The sequence below is a fragment of the Physeter macrocephalus genome, chromosome 6 (genome assembly GCF_002837175.3).
Source record: "Physeter macrocephalus isolate SW-GA chromosome 6, ASM283717v5, whole genome shotgun sequence".
NCBI classification, from domain to species: Eukaryota; Metazoa; Chordata; class Mammalia; order Artiodactyla; family Physeteridae; genus Physeter; species Physeter macrocephalus.
The window spans coordinates 27,677,633-27,697,948 of NC_041219.1; the positions used below are offsets into that span (position 1 = coordinate 27,677,633).

The 20,316-nt window shown below is 42.8% G+C and overlaps 1 protein-coding gene across 1 annotated transcript in view; it reads right to left on the bottom strand.

The window, feature by feature from the left end:
- Window positions 1-20,093, bottom strand: part of CRADD (CASP2 and RIPK1 domain containing adaptor with death domain) — a 190,884-nt gene extending 170,791 nt beyond the window's left edge. The window contains exons 1-2 of the mRNA XM_024127410.3: window positions 19,980-20,093; window positions 18,435-18,738 (exon numbers count right to left, since the gene is read on the bottom strand). Coding sequence (XP_023983178.1) covers window positions 18,435-18,732 — 298 coding nt within the window. The 5' untranslated portion in view covers window positions 18,733-18,738; window positions 19,980-20,093. The remainder of the gene's footprint in view (window positions 1-18,434; window positions 18,739-19,979) is intronic.
- Window positions 20,094-20,316: the final 223 nt, after the last annotated feature.

The following is a 20,316-nucleotide window of genomic DNA, read 5'->3' on the forward strand; positions in this document are numbered from 1 at the left end:
ATGTATTGTTAACAAATGCCTTAAAGGGTTGAGAAACCCAATACAGCCACACTTCTGAATAATAGACAGAAATAGCACAATGGCTATCTGGAGAATGAAGGGGAAGAAATTCTTACCCTTGCTTGGCATTACTTGTCAGGAGGTTTGAGTGTCAGTGATAATTTCCTTTAAAAGACATGAAAACAAAGACAAGGTGGGGGGTTGTAAAAGGAAATAGCAAAATACCTAATGGATGGAAACAAAAGGCAAATGCTCATGACTGCTAATCTTGCTCAACTCTTTTTGTGGTTAGTACTTAAATGCTAACATTATCTCATCACCCTAATACTTAAAAATCTTGAGACTAAACCATGAGTGAGTATACAGGATAAGCTGAAATTAAATCCTGGTGTGAATGTGCAGAGTACAAAGGAGTTTTATCTGTTTGGTTTACCTAATTCTTCTTCTCTTATGTACAATTTTAGAAATGAAAGAAAAGGTTCAATGGCCCTGGTATGACAAATCTCTTCTGGCAAAATTTTAGTCACAAGAAATGGCAAAGATAATGACATACTTTCACAGGAAAAGTCTGCCCTGAAGAAAGGCCTCTCCGGTTTTGACTCTCAAAACAATTTTAGAACTAAGTATTAGCTTTAATCCAGCTCTCTGGTAAGCACCAAGAAAAGAAAGGTAAACAAAGCTGATTGCTGTCAGTGCAAGGTTATTTTCTGGCCCTTCTCACTCTTTATACGAAGAATGGGCAGACTTCATCTGTAAAGGCCCAGAGTAAATATTTTTTAGCCTTTGCGGGCCACAGGGTCTCTACTGCAGCTACCCAGCTTTGCTGGCACGGCGTGAAAGCAGCCACAGACAACAGATAAACAAACAAGCGCGGCTGCCTTCCAAGCAAACTTTATTTATAGACACTAAATCTGAATTTCATATAATTTTCACAGGTCATGAAATATTCTTTTGTTTCGTTTTTTTTTGTGTGTGTGTGTGGTATGCGGGCCTCCCTCTGTTGTGGCCTCTCCCGTTGCGGAGCACAGGCTCCGGACGCGCAGGCTCAGCGGCCATAGCTCACGGGCCCAGCCACTCCGCGGCATGTGGGATCCTCCCAGACCGGGGCGCGAACCCAGTTCCCCTGCATCGGCAGGCGGACGCGCAACCACTGCGCCACCAGGGAAGCCCCTTGTTTCGTTTTTGTTTCTTTAAAAATAGAAAGACCATGCTTAGCTCACAGGCCATGCTACAACAAGTAGTAGACTGAATTTGGCTCACAAGGATTTGGCCACAGTTTGCCAACCCCTGCTTTACAGCAAAGGTAAGTAGCAACGAAAAGTCAAAATGAGCTTGGAAACTGTTCAGCCTATGTCTCAAAGGAGAAGGCCATTGGAGAAGGAAAGAAGTAAGGAACAGAAGGCGAATGAAACAGGAAGAAGGGATGCCCGTGAGAGATTACAAGACTGCAGCCTGAGGGAGAGGAACCCAAGCAAAGGAGGTGACAGCTGGGGGGTGGGGGAGTATTTGGGGAAGGGAGAACGGAAGAAAGAAGCAGGAGGCCAAAACTCTAGGGCACTTGTGGGAAATGAAGGGGTAAAAGGGAAGTCAGCTAGTAACCAGCCGGGGGGATGGGCTATAGATTAAACTGTAAGAAAGCCGAACTGCAGATTAATGAAGGAGCCCAGAACTGAAGAACCAAGGCTACTTACTATGTGCACAAAACTATTCTCTTAGCAGGCAAGGAGTCGTGTTGTTAGAAGTCTCCTGTGATATGTGCATGTTGGAGGGGGTGACTTTCATTTTGCTTTTACTTTGTACAGTGTTCCTAGGAATATCAGTTCAAAGGGGCCAATCCTGAAAGCCTCAAATCTTCAGTCTTTGAATTCCCCTCATCTTTAAAATGATTTGGTCCTGGGCAGAGCTGGGCTTCAAGGGTTCTGACTGCTGTACCCACTCCTATACTTAACCTGTACCTCCACAAGTGAAATTTTCAGCAATAAGGAAGTTAAGGAACACCACCCCCCATGTGAGATTTCATTATTACAACAGTGACTAATAATGCTGATAAAATGAATTAATACCCTGACAGACAGTTCAGAACTTATGCTACACAGAGACCAGAACAAACTCTGTTTCAAGTTTGGTAAAATGAATGGCTAATGGCTGGTATTCAGCAAACACTAAATAGAAACCACTAAGAAATGCCAAAGAATCACTCTCATGGAGGGTCAAGAACTAAAGAGTTATTATCTGCTGCCTATCCAGGATGAGCTGAAAAATAAGATAAAGTTTTTCAAAAAGCAATAATAGTGTTATGGGCTGAACGGCCTCTCCAAAATTCATACGTTGAAACCCTAACCCCTAATACCTAAGACTGTGATTGTACTTGGAGTCTTTACAGACGTAACTGAGTTAAAACAAGGCCATTGGGGTGGCCCTAATCCAACCTGCCTGGTACCCTGATAAGAGAGGAAATGAGGACACACGGAGAGACACCAGGATGCACACACAGGGGGATGACGACGTGAAGAGGCAGCAGGAGGGCAGTCATCTACAAGCCAAGGGGGCCTCAGAAGAAAACAAACCTGCTGACAATTTGATCTTGGACTTCCGGCCTGCAGAACTATGAGAAAATAAATTTCTGTTGTTTAAGCCACATAGCCTGGGTATTTTATTATGGCAGCCCTAGCAAACTAATATAAATAGTTATGGTACTTAGTTAGAGATTAAGAGGGAAGTGAGGGGAGCAAATAAGGCTACCACAGATCACTCATTCAACCAACGTTTATTGGTCCCACTAGGTATCTGGCAACATGTTAGGTTCTGAGTCTATAAGGTTGTAAAACTAAGTTCTTGCCCTCACCAAACTCATAGTATGCTTGAGGACAAAACTCTAACATAGTATGGATGTGCCATAACAGAAATATGCCCCAAGCCCTCTGGAAACACAGAAGAGGAGTTTCTCAGCTAGCCATGAAGGGGTCATGCAAAGCTTCAAGAAAGAAGTGATGTCTGGAATAAGTGCTTTAAAAAAAAATAAAATAAAATAACAATAAAAAAATCCCACTTTTAGGACTTCTCTGGCTGTCCAGTGGTTAAGACTCCACGCTTCCACTGCAGGGGGCACAGGTTCAATCCCTGGTTGGGGAACTCAAAAAAAAAAAAAAAGCCCATATATAGGAATATATTTTTGAATTGGAGAAAAATAAGTATCACTGAGGAGGAGGAAGTTTGATGTGTGAAATGAGGGGTCATATTTTGGCCATGTTGAGCTAAGGTACCGAGGACTGGAGTGCAGCTATCTATTTGGGCTGGAGACAGAGATTTAGAAGCAGTTCTTACTGAAGTGGTCATCAAGCCATGAGTACAGATGGGCTTTGCCCAAGAAGAATGGTGCCAGTGAGAGGAGAAGAAGGATGTGACAGAACTCAGGAGAAGACAAGCATTTAAGAGGCAAGCAGACTAAGAAGTTAAGAAATAGTAGATGGAGAGGCAGGAGGAAAAACACGACCAACGAAGGAGGCAACATCAAGAATGAGAGAGTGGCCCCCAACGTCAGATGCTGCCAAGACAGCAAGTGGCAACCTGAAAAATGTCGATCGACTTAACCAAAGGCCACCGATGACCTCTGTGAGAACAGGTGTAAGGGGCAGAAGTCAAATGACTACAGCTTGCGAAGTGAATCACTGTGTTTAGATGGGAGAAGGTTCATGAAAACCCATCGAAATAAAAGCTTCCTGAGTCATCTTCTGGGATGGATGATCGGGGAAGAATCAGACGATATGGACGTAGTTGCAACAAAAATGGTGGAGGGATGAGGGTGGGAGGCTCTCACTCTGTCCTTCCAACACCTCTGGGAGCTATCTGAACACAGAGGGGAAAGGTAAGAAGTACAGCAAGGGAGAAAATGGCATTTACTGTGGGGTACCAGCTAACATTCAAAATACTACCTAGGGCTTCCCTGGTGGCACAGTGGTTGAGAGTCTGCCTGCCGATGCAGGGGACGTGGGTTCGTGCCCCGGTCCAGGAGGATCCCACATGCCGCGGAGCGGCTGGGCCCGTGAGCCATGGCCGCTGAGCCTGCGCGTCCGGAGCCTGTGCTCTGCAACAGGAGAAGCCACAACAGTGAGAGGCCTGCGTACCGCAAAAAAAAAAAAAAAATACTACCTACATATACACATACGCTTTAGAAGATGTGTTCATATCTCCTCTCATTTAACCTGAACAACTACTCTTGGAGAAGAGCAAGAGGCAGCTCTATTTTACACACAAATGAATTATATTCAGAGAAAAAAATAATAATAATCCCCAAGGTCAAACAGCAAACAAAAGGTAGAAGCAGGACTCCGTCCTGAACCTAGACCCACATCTCCAAAAGCTTACCAAGCATTTTCACTAAAGGAAATGCTATGTGGCCCTGGGCTGGGTCTCAGCTTCCTAATCTTTAAAATGGGAACAATAATATTATAGTATCTACTTTGCACTACTGACAACTGTAAAGCACCTAAAGGAGCTGGCTCACAATAAGTGCCCAATACCTGTGAGTCACTACTAGCTTAAATTCAACGAGCATAATCTGTACATCAGCCATACCTCCTGTTTATCCGGTCTTGGTGAATTTCAGTAAGTGTCCAAACCAGAAACCTGGAAGTCATCCCAGAATCCTCCTTCTCCCTCAGCCCAGAGTCCAATCAGGTAACGAGTCCTTCCCATCCAGTGCTTCTCAACCATATTTTCATTACTGTCTCCCTAAGAAGACTTTTTAGACATTTTTTCCTAGTTGTATGCCTCCTATGGAATTTTACTAACTAACATTCAGCAAATGTTAACTGAATGTGTAATATATGCCAGGCTCTGTTCTAAGTACTTTACATGTATCATCTCATTTATCTGGAACACCTTGAGGGCAGGGATTATACCTTAATTTTTGTATACCTGTTTAACTCCTGGCACATAGTAGATATTCAATAAGTGCTTGCTGACATCATGCAGGAAGCAAAGTTTTGGTGTTTCTCATACCTGCTCTTTTCTCTGACTTATCCAGCCCCTCCTACAACGGTTTACGGTATTACCCTGGTAATAAAGAGTGAGGGGCGTGGGATATGACTATTCTGCCAAAGGTTTTAACAGTTTCTTTGAAATATACTGATTTGTTTTTAAAAAAGAAAAAAGGTATTAGGAATGCCTTTCCAAGGGCAAGGGGGAAAAAATCTAATCTACAATTCAGAACACTAACATATTTACAAATCTAGTCAATTTGAAGGACATCAATATATCTTAACATGCCACAGGCGAAGGCTTAATCACCTATAGCCCAACAGTTTGGGAAAAACAGCGAAGAAGAAAGATTTAGAAATGTAGTAGTATTTAAAAGCATACAAACAGGAGTCTTTGAAAAAATCAGGTTATATAATAATCTAGTGCAACACTTTGAAATAGAATACTCACAGAAAGATAAACAGAAAAATACTTTAAATGGCAGAGTGAAAAATACTACTCGTAGTTCCTTAAGAGTCATTGCAGAAGGTCATTTAAGTCCAGGGCTCCCACACCCACCCTCTGCTAATTCAAATAGCAACGAGCATTAATAATAATGTGAAAAGACTACTTCAGGTTGATTCAGAAAGTTTCATTCTCTGAAGAAAAGTATGTATTTTTACACACATACATATAATCTGAATTTTTTTCTTTATTTAGCATCACATGGATTTCAGTGTTAGTATCAATAATAACTTTCTCAAAATGACTAGAGTTCAGAAAAGAAAGAGCTTCTAAAACAAAATTTCCTGTGGTAAAAACCCAAATACTGCATTTCACTACTCATTTATTATAAACCGTGGTTATCTCTGGGCAATAAGATTATGGGTGATTTCCATTTTCTTGATATCTTTCTAGAGCTTTTTTTTTAAACAACAAATACGTGTTGCTTTTATACTCGGAAAGAAAATCTGTTTTCACTTTTAAAAACTTTTTTGTTAAACATTAACAACATCAAATAACATTTGTTATTAATTTACAAGTCACTTTCATACAGGGCAGCTAATTTCCCATTTATGATAAGAAATATACATATTTTAAACCACTATATCTGATAAGTACGGTAAGGCCCCCAAATGATTGACATACCCCCCAGGAAATGTGAGGTCTCTATCTCCTCTCTTTGAATCTGGGCTTTGGGACAGCTTAACTGAAAGAACACAGTGAAAGCCAACACTATGCCAGTATCCGGATCCAGGACTTAAGAAACAAGCAGCTTCTACTCCCTGCCCTTTGAAACTCAACCACCATACTGAGAGGAAACCCCAGCTATCTGTAGAAAGGCCTACGTGGAGAGAAACCAACAAGCAGCACCAATTTACCAGAAATGTGAGCAACCCACCTGGGAAATGGATCCTCCAGCCCCAGGTAAACCACCGCAATTGGCACCAGGTGAAACAGAAATGAGGTGTCCCACCTGAGCCCTGGCCAAACTGCACATTCATGGGTAAAATACAGGACTGTTATTTTAAGCCACTAAGTTTTGGAGTAGCTTGTTACACAACTAAAGATAACCAGAATACCGTATTATATCAGTACTTAAGTACTTGCCTCTACCTTTCCCCAGCTGCAATTTAAACTCTTTGATGGGAATTCCCTGGCAGTCCAGTGGTTAGGATTTGGCACTTTCACTGCTGGAGCCCCAGGTTCGATTCCTGATCAGGGAACTAAGATCCCACAAGCTGTGTAGCACGGTCAAAAAAAGACTAAAAAAAATTAAAATAAATAAACTCTTTGAGGGTACTACTCTGCCTTTACATTCATCTTTATAGTCACTCCTTCATTCATTCAATAAACGTGAGGATTAACATGTATCTACCACTATGCTAGATAGATTCTGCAAGTACAGAGATAAAAACAGCCTCTGCCTTAGAGAAGACTGCACTCTTTTTGCAGGGAGGAACACAGAAAAATAGACAATGACAATCATAATCTCAAAGCCTTAGCAGAACAGCCAGCAATGGTAGATAATAAATGTTGCCTAATGAATGAATGAATGAATCAGCTTCCAAGAAGTACTTCGGGATTTATGTACTATCATCCTTCTACAGATGAGGTGCACCAATTAGCAATGTATTACTTCTTGCTAATACAATGTATTCACCCTCTTTGCCCTGCTTTGTGATACTGGGGCTGGACCCTGCGAACATTTCTCCTTTGTCAGGTGGTGCAGTGTTAGTTTTCATCAGTAGAGGGCACTAGAGGGATACTGCAAGGCCATTGCAGAGGAAGGGGCTTTTCATTCTGGTTTGGGATGCTTTATCCCCTCTGAAGTGTACTACTGCCAGTGGTGTTTGGGAAACAAAAGGTGCTCACTATCCAGGGGATTTCTCTACCACTCAGCAGTCTGCTTTCTGAGAATCAACTCTGCTCTACCCACATTCTCTAACAAGTTTCTCAACCTGGTGGGCTGCTCTTACAGACCAGCTCCAGCCTGAAACCTCTGGCTAGTTCCCTGGCCACCGGCAGGCTGCATACTCATGTGGCAGTCACTTCACCTCCAGTGAGGTCTGAACCACAGCCTTGGGGGTGGAGAGGGGCCTTGTGCAAGCTCATAGTGCCTTCAACCTGTACTCTCTTCCAGCCCTAGAAAAAGTAGCTTCTTCCACTTGCTATTACTGTATTCCTTGGAGACCTCTTTCACCTCTGTTAGTAGTTAACCATTGTTAACTTTTCACTAGTGTATAATTCTTTATATTAAGTTTTCCTTATTCAAATAACTATGTGGTTTTTGTCTCTAGAATAGATCCTGACAGACACATGAAGGAATAAAAGGGCTCAAACAAATAGGAGAGGCCATCAAATGACTAATTGAGAATAAAAAGAAATTGAAAGGGAAGGGACAAGTTTAAAGACTCAAAGAACAAAAATTGCCATGTCAATCTCTTTTAAAATCTTTGTCTAATCACATTTCTTAGAAAACAATTTTTATCCTCTTTGGTATTTCTTTTAATCTCCCATTTGGTAAACAACAACAAAAACAAACAACAACCAAAAAAGAAAAAGCATGAAAATGCTGGCCACAGGTGAGACCCAGGGCAAAAAGGGGTCAGGAAATAAAGAAGCTGTGGCTAGCCCAGGTCCGGTAATCTAAGGCACATGACTCCAATCAGAACCAAGAACTGGAATTGCCTAGTGATCAATAAGACTGGAAGACCAGACTGTCAGTGTTCAAATCTCAGCTCTGCTACTATTGAGCTGTGTGACTTTGGGCGATTTATCTCTGACAGTAATAGTACCCACTTCAAAGGTCTATGAGGATAAAGTGAGTTTATATATGTAAACCCCTTAGGCTACCTTTACTCTTCCTACCACCTCTGGCCTTCAACCTGGGCCTTGCTATATTAAGATGTAGAACAGGGACTTCCCTGGTGGCTCAGTGGTTGGGAATCCGCCTGCCAATGCAGGGAACACGGGTTCGAGCCCTGGTCCGGGAGGATCCCACATGCCGCGGAGCAACTGAGCCCGTGCGCCACAACTACTGAGCCTGCGCTCTAGAGCTCGCGAGCCACAACTGCTGAGCCCGCGTGCCACAGCTACTGAGGCCCGCATGCCTAGAGTCCGTGCTCCACAACAAGAGAAGCCACCGCAATGGGAAGCCTGCACACCGCAAGGAAGAGTAGTCCCTGCTCACCGCAACTAGAGAGAGCCCACGCACAGCAACGAAGACCCAACTCAGCCAAAAATAAATAAATAAATTTATTTATTTTTAAAAAAGAAAAAAGATGTAGAACATTCTCCTTCCTTAAAGGGCTACGAGTTCTTTCCCCAGGCCCACAAGTGTGGAACCTGTTAAATATACAAAGAATGGGCGTGATATAGTACAGCAGACATCTCTTAATGAGCTTTCACCTCTTCCTTTCGGAACTGTCCCTTCCCCACTCCAGGTGACTCTGGTGTCCTAAGGGAAGGGCTCATGACTCAGCCTAGGCCAACCAGACTCTGAACATCGAGAGAAGACAAAGTGGAGGAACCGAGCTGGAGATGGTCACCAATGCCCAGAAATCCCCAGGGTTGCCTGACTCCTGCCTTTACTGAGCCCTGAAATTTCAGCAACTACTTCAAAGTTGTGAACTACCCAGTGCACGTTAGAGAAATTTCCACTTTTGCTTATGTTAGCAGGAGGTCTACTGGTTGAACCAAAGAGCCCACATACATGTTTGACTGATTTGCATCTCTTAGTTCCCTCATCTGTAAAGTCTCTGAGGTACCTTCCGGCTCTAACCTTCCCCAGTTCTAACAACAGGGCAAGTCCCAACAGATGTGCTCTGCTTGCTCTGTAATTCTCCATAACAACTGCACCATTACCACTCAGCCCCCATATACCTTATGGACAAATGGTGGGACTGAGAGATGCTTTAAAAGTCTTATATTTAGGTTATAAAACCATAAGCTCTCGTTTGCCACTTACTACATCTCAGCAGTTTTATTTTGGTAACAGTGTCGCCACCCTCTCTGCTATGGTGCTGAGCATAAATAGAACATGAACATTTCCAGGAATTGTCAACTTGGCGCTTCTCACAAGGAGTTAAGATTTCTTTTACAATGCTAACAAAAGTAAAGCCTAAGACTAAAACCTGCCCCAAACTTCTAGAAGTTACATTTCCTTCTCAATTAAAATTTACTGTTTGGAAAAGTACAATGTACTCTTTTTTCCCTCTGGGGGAAAAGTCCTCCAAAGAATCATATTCATACACTCCTTACTGCTCAAACTGAGGAACAAGTATAAACACAGCTGCCTATTAAAATTAAGTAAAGGCAAACATTCCTGCAGCTAGCTACAACAGCAGCCTACAAGTTTGAACTATACCCATAAAAAGAGAACACTACCTTGCTAAACGTACAGTTAAACTCCGAGGCCACGCCACCAGAAAAGCTGGTTATTGGAACTGACGATTTTCCGTAGCACGATTTAGGAGCTGGAAAAGTGGGACCTGATTCCAGGACCAGGAGAGCCAACACACCATCCCCTGATCACAGCCAAGAAGACTGAGTCTTTTTTTACTCTCAGGGTAGCAAGTGGGATGGAAGCAACCCAAGGGCCCTTGTCCCATGACCCCCTATGGCCTCACATTAGACCCTACCCCTCCCCGCCCCCCCAAAAAAGGATAAAATGAGAGATGGGGGAGAGAGAGAGAGAGACCAACCAGGAATTAGTCTTTGGACAATAGGTGGGAATGAGAAAGACATAAAAGACCCTGTAGCTGCATGTCTGGGAGAGCCTGGAGTAGGGGGGGAGGAAAAAGTGGGGGCTGGTAAATAACAGGCTCTGAAGCAGCCACAGGTTATCAGAATTAGGGAGGAGAGAAAAGCAAATTTTGAGAAACTGTCTTTACAGGACATGAATCAGCAGGCTTTGAAGTAAAAGTGCCTAGATTGCAAATTTGGCTTAACTACATTGTATGACCTTGAGCAAGTGACTTAACATCTCTGTGCAATGAGGGTAATAATACTTTCTACCTCATTAAGTTACTGTCAGGATTAAATGAATTAATAAATGCAAAGGACCTGGAACAGTGCCTGGCACATGGTAAATTAAGCTGCTGATAAATACTATGATTATTATTTCACTGGTATTCCTCGGTGAGACACAGAAAAGATTAAAATTCATTTTTAATTATAAACAGAAACTGTGGGCAGATTGTCTGACCAACCCACAGATGGACAGACTAAGCCAGTCCCAGTCCTCCCGACTGGCCATTTGTGTCTCTCCTCCTCTCATCCATGCTCAAGCCATCTTCAGCTCCCTCTGTAGCTGAGAGCAGCACCCAACTCACTCTCCTCCAGCAGGTTCTGTCTCCATTTGGACATAGCTTGATCTACAGGGCACACAGTATTGTGGATGGTCTGTAATTACCAAACAATGTGAATAGACAATGAATGGAATTCCCCCAAATCCAAATTCACCAGATAGCTCAAAATCCTCTCTTCAGTTTTGTTCTGTGAACACGTAGCCTATGAATCCCCATGGAGCACTAATGGAGTTTAATGTTGGTAGCAGAGTCACACCTGCATGGGGTCTGAGATGCTAGAACATTCTTAAGCAACAATGTTCAGGGAATTCAAAGAATTAACAACAATGGTGAGCACAGATTTAAAACAAAGCTATCTATCCTTCTACAGCTCTATTCCTAGCTCCCTTCCACCTTCCCCCACCTGAAAACAAGAGCAACTCTTCAAGCAAGCACACACCCTTGGGAGGCCCATACCCAGGGAGCGATAAGTGAGAAAGGAGCCATGTGCCCAATCTGCTGGTCGGATCTCAAGGTTCTCAATCCTGGCTGCACTTCAAAATTAACCTAGGAAAGTGTCTGTGCCTGTGTATGCGTGTTTGTGTCTTTAATACCACTGCCCAGACCTCACCTCCACAGATTTTGGCATGAACTGGCCTGGGGTGAAGCCTGAGGATCATTAGGCTTTTTTTAAAAAAAGCCAGAGTTAAACAACACTGAGCTAAATCAACCCTGAGGGTCAGTAGGGTGATTGATGTAGCCAAGCGACCCATACATCCACAGGAGGGAGAAAAAAAAGTCACAGTGAGAATTTCTAAAAGGAAAGAACATTAAATCCACTTTTTAGAGTGATATGGAGGCATCCCTGCTGAGGAGAGACCTGTCACACGGTTTGCTATTCCTAGAAAGAGCTGCAGTTTGCTGCCAACAGATGCATTATTTCATCAGTCCCATAAATACTTGATAAAAGTCTTCCGCCCTTTCTGTATGTCAGCCTTGCAGAAGGGGATGGGGGGGTGAGGGGTGGAGTCTTCTGACAAAATGCAGTACTGAACCATCAAAATTTCCTTTTAAATGATTAAAATTGGCACTGATAAAAATAAAATATTTTAGTAAAATCTCATCCCAGTATACCTCTAAAAGCCCTTGAAATTTTCCTCTTAAAATGAAGAAAAAAGCATTAGTACAATTTTTTTAAAGGCTAATTTCAATGATTAACACTACAGCATAATACAATTCCACGTCAAACCGAGCAGGGGGCCAAGACTGCATAGCAAAAGTCTTAAATCCAGAGTCAGGAGGCCTGGGTTCCAGTCCTGGCAATAAATTACATTAACTAGCTGTGTGATCATGGGCAAGTTGTCTTAATCTCTCTAGCACTCCGTTTTCTCAGAGAAAAATTAGATGATCTGAGACCATCACCCTCCCAGTCTTAAAGTCTGGAATACTGGGATGTGTCTCCATTTTGCTGGCTTGTTACATTAGCAAGCGAACGCGTTTACAATTTAGACAACTTAAAATTAAGTCATTCTGGCAATTCTGCTGATAAATTTAACCAGTTCCCAGCCACTGTGCATCCACTGAATAAGCAAAACAGTAAAGTACCTTGAATATGGTGTTATCTTCCATCTGAACTAGAGCCAGAGACTTCCTGCCCCAACTATGCCAGCCAGACGATGCTTCCTGCCCCAAACTCCTGTCACTCTTTTCAAATGAGAAAATACATGACACGCATCTTCACACTTTTTGCCATATTGTCATACCATTATTATTTTCTTAGTATTTTTCTTTATGTTGACTCATTTTTACTTAAATACAATGTATTTTAAAGTAAACAGAAAACAGTTTTACTTGCCATAATGTCAGAAAACCATTAAATTGATACAAGGGGAAAAAACAAGCAAAACAACTAAATTGTAACTAAACACTGCTGTCTACAGAAGGCTTTAAGCATGAGGAACGTCTGCTGTCTGTTAGGAAGAAAAATTGGCAAGTGTCAAGAGATGTTACAGAAAACACTTGTACCAAATGGAGGTTTTCACTTGGATGTTATCAAGACTGAAACAGAAAGAAAAAGGAAATAGCTCTTTCACCTTGTGATCTAATCCCATGTCCACATATCATCTAAAATCATTTTAAGAGCCACCCAAGATCATGGCTGTGCACACATCCCACATTCTGGGAAACACAAGGACAAACAGTCGAGACTGGGCCTTTGCGACCGGCAATATGACATAGCATCTCTCTGGGAGAAAGGTTACTCTCCCAGAAGGGCCTGGGCTCTAGCCACCCTGTCACTAGGGCTCCACTTGGGTTCCTTTGCACTTGCGGTCCCCTCTATCTGAAAGCTCTTCCTCCAGGTATCCACTCTACTGAAGATTTCAGGTCTCTGCTCAACGTCCTCTCATCAGAGAAGCTTTCTCTGACCACCCCACATACTATGGAAAGCCCTTCCTCAACACCACGCGCACTGTTCTTCTTCAAAGCACTCTCACCACCTGATGTATTATTTATTCACTTGCTTGTTGTTGGTCCCCATCAGACTACAGAATATAGTGAGCTCCAGAGGAGCAGGCACTTTGTTTACTACAATATACCCAGCACCCAATGTCTGGCACATGGTCAAGACTAATATCTGTTGAATGAATGAACGAGTCTTCTCAGCTGATCTGGAGATCTTCATGTATCTTTATCACCTAGTGCCTGGCATCTAGTTGGTCCTCAGGAAGTATATGATAATCATATTGGGGACACATAGAAACCTGGGCTCTCTGTAGAATCTGCCCTTAGCACAAGGAGGGGTCTTGCTCTGAATGCTGACCCACCATCCCCTCTCTAGGACACAGGATGCCATAGAGTGAACACTACTCACCCACAGTGGAAGTGCCTGGACAGACCACAAGCCTGATGAACTAAGATCAACACTGAAATTACCATACCCAGAGGAGGTATGAATTCATGGTATGATTTAAAAATCCCAGGCTAGAAATCTCTCTAATAAACCTATTACAATACCTAAAGTAAAAACTTCATTGTTTTTTTATTGCTCAGTAACTTCAGATGTATCCAAGTACACATCTGACAGCCAGAGTATATCTCGAAACAGTGGCTGACGTAGCACTACGTGGTCACACAAGGCCAGCTCCAAAAGGGACAGGCCGAGCCCTGGACCCTCTGGGCAGAGGGGAAACAGGCCAGCCCTGCATCCTGCTCCAGTGAGGACAGCCACAGAGTCCAGGGCACAGGGTCCATGGCGAGGACCAGCTCAAGCTCAGGCAAGGTTACAACAAATGTCAGCCCCAGGACAGCTACTCCAGCAGGCCAGAGAGTTGAGGCATCTGATGCTAAAATAGGAGTCACTGAGCTGCATTATAAGATATTTATCTTTCATCCTTGCTGGTGGCTAAGAGAATATAAAGCAGAAATTTAGCCTAGGAAGAAAGAAAAAAAAAAAACTCCCAAGCCTAAAAAAGACTGGGGTTAAAGGAAGGGTTGCCAGGCTGACTGCTAAGTGGGAATCATGGCAGAGACCCAATCCCACAGCCAGGGCCAACGTGGTAGAACAGGGAGTCCTTGGGCCCAGAAGTCACTCCCACCATGACCTAAGGCTAAGTCCTACCAGCTGGTGAGACAGGGGCTGCTGACAAACCTCCTTTCCAGATCCAGATTAGCTCAGGCACCAGAGTGAGCTCGTCAGCCTAGACAGGGCCCATGAGCAGCGGGAAGCCAGGCAGGAAGACACATGCTGCCTTTACCCAGATTCAGCACTATCCTCATCTCCTAAGTGACCTGCCAGGATTTCCAGCTAATCTAGTGTCTACTACGTGACCTTGGCCAGTAGGGGACATACCGCGAAGTGTGCCTTCCATGGTGCCAAGCGGGATTAAGTCATTTTATTGCCAGAATTCCTCTTTTAAAATATGAGTCTTGGGCTTCCCTGGTGGTGCAGTGGTTAAGAATTCACCTGCCAGTGCAGGGGACACGGGTTTGAGCCCTGGTCCAGGAAGATCCCACATGCTGCGGAGCAACTAAGCCCATGTGCCACAACTACTGAGTCTGCACTCTAGAGCCCGCGAGCCACAACTACTGAAGCCCACATGCCTAGAGCCTGTGCTTCGCAAAAAGAGAAGCCACTGCAATGAGAACCCTGTGCACCGCAACGAAGAGTAGCCCCCACTCACTGCAAGTAGAGAAGGTCTGCGCGCAGCAACGAAGATCCAACACAGCCAAAAATAAATAAATAAAATAAATTTATAAAGAAAGATTAAAAAATAATAAAATATACGAGTCTTTATAAGGTGAGAAAAACACAAAATCAATTATCCATTAACATCTTGGTCTTTTTTTTTTTTTTTAATAGGGATAGGGATACCAGTCATCTAGGCACACTGAGAGAATCAAAGGTTTAAATTTTTTTTTTTTAATGTTTTGGGATTTCCTGGGGGCACGGTTTAGAAGAATAGAGAGAATCAAGATACAACTTGATACTTCTCTAAAAAATGACACCTAGGGACTTCCCTGGCAGTCCAGTGGTTAAGACTCAGGGCTTCCACTGCAGGGGGCATGGGTTCTATCCCTGGTGGGGAAACTAAGATCCCACATGCCATGCGGCACAGCCAAGAATAAAATAAAATAAAATGGCTAGGTGTCTATTAAAAAAATAAAATTAAAATTAAATAAATTAAATTAAATTAAAAATGACACCCAGAATATAAATTAAAAGCAACTAACCGGGATCAATCACCAAATAAGGCCTCTGAGGTAGCTCAAAGTTTACAAGTGAAACATAAAAAGTAACCAAACAAACAAAAGGAAAACAAAGAATCTCTGAAAAGACCAAAACAAGAAAACTTTTTATAAAATAACATCAGTTCATTCAGATCAATCAGGATAGACCTCTCGGCCAAAGAGAAAGCCATTCCTCCCCATTCGTTTTCAAAGCCTCCCAAGAGAAGACCACCAAACCTGTACAAATTAATTAATAACTGCAACTAAAATGAGTAAAAAGTCAGAAGAGGTTATTGTATACACATACATATATAAGCACCACATTGTCCTACATTCTAATTCTTCAAAGTTCAAACATGCCTTTACAAAAATTTAAATGGACTATTTAAAACCTTGTTAAAATTACTCCATTATGACACTGGAGAAGCACTGGGGTCCTGGAAAATAGGCCTCTGCGTCCATTCGCATTTTTTACATTAAAACTGAAGGCATTTCAAGTCTAATATACTCCTTCCAGGATTTAAAAAAAAATAGGTTTCCAATTAATTAAGTCCTAATTTAATTTTATAATTAAAATACAGCCATCAAGTTAATTTAACACTTAAAGTTTAAGGTCTCAAATCAAGAAGGCTGTTAACTAACAACTCCTTTAAAATATACCATTTCCTCCACGCCTTACGTATATAGATACTTCTGAAACTTATGGTGTAGTGAATTTTCCATAACATATGTGGATTTTAAAAGTGAGTTTTATGAGATGGAAAATTACAAAGTGAAGAAGGAAATGATAAACTCCAAATTCAGGGTTTATTGGTGAGTGGAGGTTGGGCATGAGCTAGGATTGAGAGGAGCACCCAGGGGTCCTCAAAGGCCATGTAATTTTTTTTAACTGAGTGATGGGAGACAGGTGTTCACTGTACCATTGTTCTTCACACCTTACTTATATTTTGTAATCTTACTTAAAATATTCAATAATTAACAAAAACTATTTAAAAAGTGAGTTTGTGTAACTGCCACTGTGGAAAGTATATAGAACGCTATGTAAATCAAACTCTCTCTTCAGGATATTTTTTTCAGTAGCAGGGTTACTCAACAAGAAGTAAAACAATTAAGAGGACTTCATTTGTGCAGTAGCCAACCTATCAATCCATTTGACCACTTCCACAGAATTAACGTATTAACGTTATTTTTCCAAACTTCAACACAGATACACTCAATTTTTTCCCGCTCCACGATGTTTCATACTGCTCATTTAAAAATATATATGTCTATTTTTTTTCCTTCAACATCGCTGTAACTTTCACCATTTGGTAAAAATAATTTTAATTTTTCTTGTTTTTTGAATGAATCAGAAGAAATGAAAATGGGGTCACACCTCTTTTAACAACATACAATCGTACTATTTACAACACCTACAATGATTATAAAATTAAGTATTTCAGTAGTAACAGGCTTTCAGTTTGCCTGTTTTGTTGTTTCCAACTATGTGTTGCCAAGAGGAACCTCTAAGTCAAATACCATGAAAAGATATTGGACACCCTAATATTTCTTTTAATATCTCCCCACTTCTATGTTATATATTCTGCTTTCAATCAAGTGGTAGAAACACTTTACCTACTTCAGTTTGGCTTTGTTCACACACCTGGAGTATTTTATTTTGTAAGAATAATCCAACCTGAAAATTCTTGTGGTCCTCAAAGGCCAGCTTTTTTCAGTATTTCAAAGAGCCTGAAACATACATTTACCTGTAATTTGGCCATGCAAGGAAATGAAAATATTTTTGCTTTTTCCACTGGGATTTTACCAGGCCTTCCTAAGTCAACCAGTTATCTCATGTTGATCAAATATTCAGACATATGTCATTAATAAAAATATTAGAAGAATTAGTCATGATTACTTAATACATGTGGTCTGGAAAATCATTCAAAATATGAGGTCCATGGGGCAAAAATAATAAAAGTAGTTTCTTTATTATCGGCATTTATTTTTTTACTAGTTATATTGGTATTTGAAAAACAGCAACAACAAATTCTGGGGACCCCCGAGTTCGGGTAGTTCTAACTATCACTGCTATAAAAAACTGAGAATGTCGATTTCCTAACTCTGTTAAAAATTTAAAAGTCAACTTTCTTTTTTCCTTCTTTTTTTTTTTTTTACCAGTTCAGTTCTCTGCTCCTCAGTCTCTGTAAAAAGTAGACGTCATGGGAGGTGCTGAGAGGGAACAAGTGTTTCATATCACATCTTCCTGCTACGAGCCAGGCTGATAGCACTAGGACTGTTTCTCTTTTCCATAGCTTCCAACGTTCCTTAAAATCAAAATGAGATCCCCCCCCCAAAAAAAACTACTGTCCTTATAAAATTAAATACTCCAGGTGTCTGAACAAAGCCAAACTAAAAAGGATGACTTTAAATCAATAGTCTTTAAAAACAAACTAAGCCAGCCTTCCAAATAATCCCCTTTGGTCATGCAGGACAGCCCAGGGAACAGGTGCAAGGCGTGCTTTCCTAGAGGCTGTCCCCTTCTTCATGAATCTGACCTTTTCCAGCCGGCTGCTCTGGCACCCCACGAATCAGTTATCAGGAAGCCTAAAGCCTGCTTTCCCATCTGCACTTTCCAAATGGCTCCCAGTGCCAGGGGCTGAGATATGACCTGGCTCTCAGATGAGAACATGCCTCCCAAGTGACTTGCCAACTCTCCCTGGAAGCATTTCTAAATGTATTCTCTGAGCTCCCTCCTCACCCTCTCAATCATGTTCCATTCCTCCCTCCTTCCCTGCACTTCCTAACGCCACCTCCTCATCCAGTCCCTCCACCACCACATGCCTTCAAACCAAACTCCTTTCCCACTTTCAGGACCCACCAACCCCCACCCAGCCTAAAACCCCAACTTCAAATCCAAAGGGCACAGTTCCAACAATCTTGGAGGTGGTCTGGAGTGATCTTTTTGAGGCCTACCTGCAGACAGCTCAACCATGGCTTCTTCTCTTGCCTTCTCCAGTTTCTCCCTTACCCAGGGGAATTCCTGCAGGGAATCTAGGAAGGCATCGAATGCTTTAGGACCCCTGGTAGGTAGGATATCCAGCAGCAGCATTGTTTTCCGGAGGCCTGTGGCTTGAGCTTTAATTTCTTGAACATGGCTTTCCGTCAAGACCCCTTCCTGGTAAAGATACTGGAGGACCAGTCCCTCCACCAGTACCTCTGCACCCAGCTCGAGGCGAAGGGAGCGAAGCACTTGCTTGTCTCTAGCCTCCATCTCCCTCTGGGAAGAGACAAAATGGTAGCTCAGATCACAGGAAGCCTGATGAGCCCCTAAAGATAGTGTCTTACAGTACAAGCTCCTTAAGGTCACGGACATCTTTGAACCCTAGCAGAACGCCAGGCCATGGTGAAACACGGCTGTTAAGCCAAGCTGAATTAATTTTTAATGCTTCAGAACATGATGAACAGCACTGAACATGAATCATCTTCTCTGCTTTTACTTTCCACACAATGGGGCCCTAGCTCCATTCCTTGTTCCATAAAGAGATTTTGGGAAAAGTGGATTAGAGACCCTGCTTAAAAAGCAACTTTTATCTGAGGATTACAGAGGAGCATTTCATTCTAACATACTTGAGAAGAAATAGTGCTTTTCCTTTAACATCGTGTTCATCAGAGATACCCCACCACCGCAGAAACCGCCAATATGCACACAAGTGCCCGTTAAGACTGCGGTCATCTGCAGAACCTGATCATCAATGGAAGTGGGGCAATAAACCGGCAGGTACCAATAAGTTTAAGGATCTTTTTCCCTAAGAGAAAAGGCCTATACACCATTGCCTTCAAGGAGAATATTAGGCGTTCATGCCCAGTCTACAGTAAATCTTATATACAGTCACAGACTCCAGCCCTCCTCTGGAAGAATTTCGAATCTCCATCACAACACTGTCATGGCCACATATGCACGGGACATTTAACGTTGTGCTTTTTTTTTTCCTTTAAAAGATTTTTTTTAATGTCCACACGCCATGGAAGGCTTGTTTCCAAGACCACTGCACCAGGGAACAGAGAGACGGCTAAGAGGGTACGTAAGTGGCGGGGAGGGGAGACGGGGGGCGGCAAATGGGGCTTTATGACACCCACAGAAAGTAGAGCCACAGCGGGCGACCCCGAGAGGCGGCAGGTGAGCAGGGAGATGTGCCCTTTGGCCTGTCCCCGCCCATGTGGAACTTTTTATTTCCCGCCTCGCCGGCTGAAGCCCTGTAGCATTAGGGACGGAAAGAACTATTTCTTTTCGGGGCCACCTGACCCGCTATAAAGGGGGTGCTGGGAATGACCTGCAGAGCAGACCGAGGGAAGAGCAGGGCCCCGAGCACCTCCACCGCCACCCCAACCCGAGCGTCTCGGGAACGCCGCGAGCAAGTTAGCGGGCGGGGGAGCCACGCAGGGCCCAGGCCGCAGACGCCACGGCGCGGGGCCTTCGAGAAAAGATGGATACGGGGGTTCTGGTATCCTGTTACTTACGTCTGCAAACACGTATCTTAAGGGAAAAAAAAAAAAAAAAACTGCAACCGGACTCCAAAGTATCAGGGAACGTGCACCGTAAGCACCATTTTTGTTGAAGGCAAAAGCCCTGAACAGGAAGTATTGTCGCCATCTTTGTTAAGGGCAAACACAGGAAGTGCTGTGGCCATCTTTATTGGTGGCCCAGATATCAGGGATGAAGCCTTTTCCGCCATGTTTGCTGTGGGTAGAGAACCTGGAGATGGAAAATAGTAGCATCATTTAGGGAGTTATCTAAGGAAAGGAGTAATTGGATAATTGCATTTTAACACATGAACTCCACCAGGGACTTGCACCC